This window comes from Pyrgilauda ruficollis, unplaced genomic scaffold, assembly GCF_017590135.1.
Source record: "Pyrgilauda ruficollis isolate IOZ18807 unplaced genomic scaffold, ASM1759013v1 scaffold328, whole genome shotgun sequence".
Lineage (NCBI taxonomy): Eukaryota > Metazoa > Chordata > Aves > Passeriformes > Passeridae > Pyrgilauda > Pyrgilauda ruficollis.
In genome coordinates, this window is record NW_024524689.1 from 41,092 (window position 1) to 48,151 (window position 7,060).

The window sequence follows — 7,060 nt, forward strand, 5'->3', positions numbered from 1 at the left end:
TCCCTAGCTAGTTCGGGCACCGCAGCCCGCCCGCATGCTCCTCTGCTGCTCACCGGGGCGCGCAGCTCCGGTGGCCGCATGCTCGGTACCGGTCACACACGCTCACCAGGTAGAATCGCCAGCCCGGGGAGGGGGGCTATCCCCCAGGCCGGGGCAGCGGCGGGAGTGCCCCATGCCCCCGGCACGCCGGTTCCCCGCCGGATGATCGCTGTACTTTATTTTATTAAATAAAACCGACCCTAGAAGCGACCGCGGCTCGGTCTGAGGTGGACGGGACGGGCGGGGCGGGGGCGGGCGCCGCCTGCTTGGGGACAGCGCCGCCGCGGTCCGCCGGAACACCAGGGCGCGCTGTCCGCCGCGCTGGGCCGTGCTGTGCCGCACAGGGGCGGTCCGCGTCCCGTTCCCGGCGGACGCGATGGCGCGGATCACGCTGGAGGACCTGGAGCGGCTGGGCGAGGAGGACGGGGACGGCAGCGACGGCGAGGACGACCAGGAGGGGGAGGGACGGCTGTTCGCCCACTGGGAGGCCGTGGCTAGCACGCACCGAGTGAGCCTGCCCCGAGGTGAGCGCCGGGCCTGCCGGGGCTGTGATGGCACGGACCGGGACTCCTTGTGCGCCGCGGCCGGGGCGAGCCCTCGTCTCTCGTGTGCTTTGCCTTGCAGACATGGCAGGCCCGATCGCCCAGATGGCCCGGCACAGGCACGCTCGCGAGCCCGTGCCGTACGTCTCCCTCTCGCAGCACGGGAAGGTGAGGCCTGACCCTCTCCGCACGCCCGGCTCCTGTGGTGGGGCTGCCTCGGGCGCTGCCGCCCGCCCGGGCAGGGAAGGGGCCTCGTGCCGGCCCCAGCCTCGCCGGGGCTCCTGCAGCACCGCGGCCGGGATGGCACCGCTGGATCGGTGCGGTATTCTGCCGCTCCTGCCCCTCCTCCCGTGTAGAGTAATGGCAATGCTCAGCTTCCTGGCCTTTGTTTTAAAATTGGACAAGTCGTGCAGCTTTCTCTGGTCTTCTGACTTCCATCCGCCTCCTTTACCAGCCTGTCCTCTTGCTGGCCTGGCCACATCTAAGAAAGTGAACTTTCACTTCAGAGCCTGCTCCCTGCCGCTCTCCAAACACCTTGTTGCGTAGCTCAGAGTCCTGCTGGCTTTGTGTTTGTGCTGGTTATGTTGGCTGGTTGAGCTGGAGAATTCAGCTGGCACAAGATAAAGACGTGTCTGTGGGGAACACAGAGCCTGTGACCCTGGCTGTCAGATGAGAGCATGTGTAGTTATTTGTCTCAACCACCAAACCCAACATGGTGTCTTTTGCCTGAAGATCTTCTCTTTGTGCTGGCTATGTTGCACACTTACTTTCATCTCCTGCACATAAGGGTGCTTCTGTGCTTTGAGAAATAACTGCTTGTCAGACTGGTTCTTGTGTCTCTATAAGGCCTAGCTGGGCTTTCTACCAAGAAGACATCTGTCAATTGTCCTCTATATGAGAAGTGGTTAACCAATTTCTTCTGGGCTGAGATCCAGCACTCCCTGTAAAACATGTCTGAGCATGTGGCTTGTGCAGCTTGGAACTGGGGCTTCACCACACTCCCTCTTTCCTTGTTCTGGGTCCCAGGGACTTAATCTGGCCTTTTCTCCACCTGTGTCAGTCCCAGGCAGGAATGGGGCCCCAAGACTTTGTGGGAACTGAAGAGCTTTTCTTGTTGTTGGCATCCCATCTGTGCCTGAGGAGGATTCTTGCAGTGTGAGGCTGAGTGAGAAGAGCCACAGCCTGACATCAGCGCTGAGGGGACTTTGGAGCTGGGGCTCTTAGGGACACGTTTGTCAGGCTCAGGCAGATCAGTAGGATTTGGTTGCCTTTCCTGAGCTACCAGTGCTACAAGCCCTCATCCTCTTGGAGGCAAGTGAATTATTATGCCACCTACAGCATTGTGCCCTGTCAGCACTCAGCCCCCAGCTCAGTCAGGGCTCAGTTCCCCAGCTCACATTGCAGGGACCTGTTGCTACTGTGTCTGCATGAAGCATCTTCCGTATTTCTTTTGGACAAGTGTCATCCAGAGTGGTGGTGCTTAGTGGAAGGATCAGGCTGTGGCACAGCCACATGCTGTGACTTCACTGGGTTGATTCGTTTGTTGCAGGTGGTATGGCAGATGGAGTAGAGGGATTGGTGATTTCCTTGCTTGGAAAATGCTCTTGCTTTGCTCTGCTTTGCTTGGTGGGACAATGGCAGGCACGGCCCCAGCTAGAGGGGGAATGCCCACAGTGTTTTGGGGCACTCTTCTTACTGGCATCCCACTGATGCACAAAAGCTGCTGCCTTCCTTCTGCCTTTGGCTTGGCTTTCAGGGAAGACACCTGATCTGGGTGGAGGCACAGGGAGGCTGCACCCAGTGCTGAGTCTTGTCACAGCTTCCTGTCTCCGTCACTGCCATCACAACTATGGAAGCAAGAAGTTTGGGAAGACGCCTTGAGCTCTGTGGGACAAGGTTGTCTCATGACCACTTTCATCTGGATGAAGAATGAGCTGAGAGTAGGAAGAGAGGTGCTGGCTACAACTTCCCAGCGCCTGTTTAGGTTACCTGTGGTCACAGACATGCCAGGAGCTGACCTATGAACATACCTAGATGCAATTTCTCCATTCCCCTTGCCCCCCTTCTGTGTCAGGTTTGTTCAGAATACTGGACATTCTGTGTTGGAAATAGAGATTTTGACTCATACCACAAAATTCCACAGCTGGGTTCATTCTCTTCTTCCTCCTGTCACTTCTTATTATGGGAGAAGGATCTGAGGAGTTTTATTCCAGTCTTCGCTATTCTTCTGGGTGCTAGAGCTCTTCTGCCAGATTTTCCCTTCTGCTGGGTAGGGATGTTTCTGTTATCCTCTGTGCATGCAGTGTTCCAGGGAAAAGACACTGCACCTGAGAACAACATCAGCCTTACTGGAGGCCTTTGGGTGCCTGGAATCAGGAACATCCTTGTGAGTAGGCCGGACCGAAGAGGAACTGAAAGTCCTGTGCCCCTTGCTGAGGATGTGCTGCATTCCTTGTGCATGCCAGGAGCCTCCAGACCCCCTTGCACCCTGTCCCTTGTCTGTGCCTTCCCTTTTGCTGACTTCTGACCTTTGCCCAGTGCTCATAAGTATCCTTGTCTGAGGTGTGTGTGATGCCAGCTCCCCTCACCTTCTTTGTCCTGCTCTGCCAACCACTGCCTAGCAGGAGCTCTCCTTTTGGCAGGCTCATGTCTCCCTGCTTCTTGCCTGTCAGTGTTGGTTTTCCACCCAGCTGCTGCGGTGTTGTCAGTGTGCTCAGCCCTGACTTGGCTTGTCTGTGGCCTGTTTCAGTGCGAAGAAGCGGCCTACGAGGAGCGGCAGTACCCAGCTGGGAAGTGGGCCTGTGTCACCATGGGGGAGCCCATGTATGAGCAGAGCATCTCCATGAGCTTCATGAAGCTCATGCGCTACATCTGCAAGGAGAACTCTGTAGGTGTGTGCAGGCAGGGGCTGGAGGGGCTGGCAGAGTGCACAGAGGGAAGGGCTTTGCCACTGTCCATCCGAAGTGGGGAGGAGGGCTGCTGCTGCTAACACACCTGTCTCACTGCCTGCCTGCCTCTTTCCAGGTTGCTATCTGGGCATGACAGTCCCTGTGCTCAACGAAATCCACCTGACCAAGGAGGGGACCGAGCTGGAGCGTGAGGTCCTAACTGCCTATTATCTCCCAGGACAGTTCCAGCAAAACCCCCCTGTTCCCATAGACCCCGAAATCCACATCACCGAGAGGGCACCACTCCGGGTTATAACCAGGTGACCCCAGCACCAGAGGTGTTTTCTCAGCTCAGCAGAGATGTACAAACTCCCTGCGTGGCTGCTGTGGTTCGTTAGGCAGAGGGATGGGAGCTCTGGCTGTGCCAATGTGCTGGCTTTGTTGTTTATGCTGTTCCCGTTGCTGCTGCAGGGTTTTCTATGGGATGACCACCGAGGAGACAATTCTGCGGGAGATCAGTCTCTTCTGGGAGCTCTTGGGCTCCACAGATATGGTGCTGCAGGGAACCTACATCGTGGCTTCTTACGAAAACCCCAGCATCCCTCAGCGCCGCAATGAGATCTGGTTCATCTGCCGGGCCGAGTGAGTCCCCTCCGTCACCGCAAGCCAGCGCGCCACTGGACCCGCTGTGGATGGCAGTTCTGACCCAGAGGAGACAGAGCACATCCCCGCTATTCAGCCACACAACGAGAGACTAAGAGACTGTGGGGTGGGTTTCCAGCCTGCCCTGCAAGGGTCCTGCCAGGGGAAATCCTGCCTGGCCTGCACTTCACCAGCCCCTGCAGCTGAGGCTGGAGCTGGAGCTGGCACCAAAGATGACCTCTAGAGCAAGCTGTTGATGGGAAGCACGTGGTGGGGGCTCATTAAGGCAGTAACCGTGTGGGCTTGTGTGATGTGCTAGCCTGACCTGCACTGGGCTTGCAGAGCTGTGCCAGGGAGGCTGGTGGACAGCATCACAAGGTGATGGTGTCTGCAGGGCACATGACTGTGTACAATATGTGGGGCTCAGTGTGGCCTCTGCCTGCTTCCTGTGAGAATGGCTGCCTGTCCTGAACAGAGCCACTGAAATGGTGCTACAGAGACAGTTGCGTTCAAAGGGGAAAAGGGCTTGAATTCAGGTGTGAATCCTGAATGTTTCCTGCTGGGGTGGTTCTCTTTGGACCGTTGAGTGCCTCCCTGGCTGTCACTCACCATTCCTCAGCCAGGACTAGGGCACTGGCAGCCTTTGTCTATCTCTTGTGGGTGCTGTTTTGCAGACCTGCTGTGAGCTGAGAGGGGTAGGTCCAGAGAGCAGCAGGAGCAGCAGCACTGTGTGTTGTGTTGTGTTGTGCATTGATTAGTGAGTTTCACATCCATGAATACCATCATGCTTTCCTGGGGGAAGCTGGCAGTGCCAACAGTAAATAAACCCAGTTCAAACCACTGCAGCTACAGATCACTGATGGTGTGAATGGGGACAGCTGGGTTGGCTTGGGAAGAGCCTTGCTGTCTCCTTCCTGGAGATGGTCCAGGCTGCAAAGCTGTGGCTCTAATTAGCCCAGGTTAGTGCTTCCTGTTCAGCCAAGCACACCCTCTGCATTACTGCACAGGCTGCTTCTGTTGCTGCTGCAAGAACTGTGGGCACATTCCCCTGAAGGTAAGGTGGTTTGTCTGTTGGATGGGGTCTCTCTCATTTTCCCCTGGTGCAGAAGTTGGATACTGTGGCTGTATGCCACGTGGGCACCTGATCTTTGGAGGTGAGAATTCAAATGCAACTGCATATCCTGCTGGTTGGCTGCAGGAACTGGTGCACTCATGCAGGGATGTGCTTAACAGGTTTGGTGTGGAGAGACTTTTAACTGCTTCTGACACAGTTCCCAATGAATTTTCTCATGCTGTATGCTTTGCTGCCTGCCACTGTTGCTCAAACTCCAGCTCTGGCCCTTTGTCCCTATAGTGCAGCTGGGGGGTAGGAATGGCTGGAAGGCCTGGCCCCCTCTGTGCTATCACTGCCCAGCAGCACAGGTGGCTTCTGCCAGTTCTTTCTCCAGTCAGGTGCTGCTTACTGTCCCCTCCAGGCTGGCTTGCCCTCTGGCTGTGGGGAGCCTGGATGCCCAGCCTGTGGCTGTGGGAAGAGTGGGGCTGAGCATGATACACCCTTCTCTGTAAGGGAGCCTGAGGCAGAGTCTGAGTAAGCACAGCAAGGGCGGACAGTGGTTTCCTGGCTACCTTGTGATACAGTTCTTGTTCCTGGAGCACTAAAGGCAATATGGACCCAGGAGATGCAATCACAACCCGCAGCACTGAGGGCTGATGTGGCAAGTGCTCCTTAGAGAAGTCATGATACCTGGATCAGCAGTGCTTAGCTCACTTTCCCTCCTGGGGAAAGAGAATTCCCTGAAGCTGGGATCAGGTGGCTCAGTACCAGTAAGAGAGCAAAGTCTGCTAGTGTGTGTAGGACAGAGACCCTTTCTCTTATCAGCTGCTTTGCTTGCCCTGAGCTTGCAGGTGGAAGTAAAACTTCCTTTCTAGAGGGAGTTGAATAGGCTACCACTTCCTCTGAGGCTGCTTGGTCCCCAACCAAAACCAGAACAGCTTTTGGTGGCAGGAGGTGGTGGCTTTCCTGTGAGAGGGGACTGGTCTGTGGTTACTGGCAGAGTTCCACAGCTGCATGCCCTGCGTGAGCAGCTCTGTGGTCTCACAGGACATGGTAATGGTGGGGGTTTCTGGTGCAGCCACACAGGGCAGCAAGCACACTCCAATCCTGTGCCACAGGTTTTGCTGAGTAAAGGCTCCAGCATCCTCTGTGATGGATCCAGCAGTGCTCAGGGCCATGTCTGATGGCTAGTGTTCCACACGGTACCAAAACCAGTATTTTGGAGGCTCAACAAACCGGCTGGAAAGCTGGTGTTCAGAGTGACGACTGCCAGAGCCGGTGGTGCAGGGCTGCAGCAGGTTCCACCAGAGCCACTGGGTCGGGCAGAGAGGCTCCAGTCTGGGCCGTGCAGATGGCCAGACCACCTCTCGCTGCTGTGCCTCAGCTTGGGTCCGGCAGCATCAAAGAGCCGGCAGCGTGCCGTGCATTGGGACTGTGTGTCCAGCCCTGTGCCCGTAGCAGGGTGCAAAGCTTCTCGCTGCCCCGGTGCCTTCACAGGGTCTTTCACAGCGTTTCAGACCGGGATCTCCTGCCATCAGTTTAACAAACAGCCCGGCTACGAGGAGCCCCTGGGCGGGAGGGGAGCTGCGTCCCCTCGTCGCTGCTCGGAGCGCCCCGGGGCGCTGGCAGGAGCAGGGGGGTACGCTGAGAACGGCGCGACCCTCCCGCCCCCGGGGCCTGCGGGGCTCTGCGGGGGACGGCGCCAGCGAGCCCTGAGCCTCGAGCACCGCGACGGAGGCACGGGGGGCCGAGCCGGGCGCTGCCGGGGGGACCCCACTCCTCCCGACCCCGCCCGGTTTCCGGTGGCCGCCCCTCCTCCGGAACCCCTCCCGGCGGCGGCGGCGGGCGGGGCGGCGGCCCCATGGCTGGGGTCCGGCGGGCACGCTGACCGGCGC

The 7,060-nt window shown here is 57.9% G+C and overlaps 1 protein-coding gene across 2 annotated transcripts; it reads left to right on the forward strand.

Annotated features, from left to right (window-relative positions):
* Positions 1-358: 358 nt before the first annotated feature.
* LOC121357354 (heme-binding protein 1-like) lies at positions 359-4,968 on the forward strand. Of its 2 annotated transcripts, XM_041474545.1 has the most exons (5): positions 359-563; positions 664-749; positions 3,331-3,472; positions 3,606-3,789; positions 3,941-4,967. In XM_041474545.1, the coding sequence occupies exons 1-5, from the start codon at positions 416-418 to the stop codon at positions 4,113-4,115; spliced, it is 735 nt and encodes a 244-aa protein (XP_041330479.1). In that variant the 5' UTR covers positions 359-415; the 3' UTR covers positions 4,116-4,967. The 2 variants fall into 2 exon arrangements, with proteins under 2 accessions (XP_041330479.1, XP_041330478.1); XM_041474544.1 differs by lacking the exons at positions 359-563; positions 664-749 and adding an exon at positions 757-2,967 and having other exon boundaries at positions 3,941-4,968.
* Positions 4,969-7,060: the final 2,092 nt, after the last annotated feature.

What these genes read in the sequence shown, in the direction of transcription:
- LOC121357354 (XM_041474544.1), top strand. Translation starts at nt 2,602, where the DNA reads ATGAACATACCTAGATGCAATTTCTCCATTCCCCTTGCCCCCCTTCTG. An exon ending in CTGCAAGGAGAACTCTGTAG is followed by an intron (nt 3,473 to 3,605) that starts GTGTGTGCAGGC and finishes GCCTCTTTCCAG; the next exon opens with GTTGCTATCTGGGCATGACA. An exon ending in CCACTCCGGGTTATAACCAG is followed by an intron (nt 3,790 to 3,940) that starts GTGACCCCAGCA and finishes TTGCTGCTGCAG; the next exon opens with GGTTTTCTATGGGATGACCA.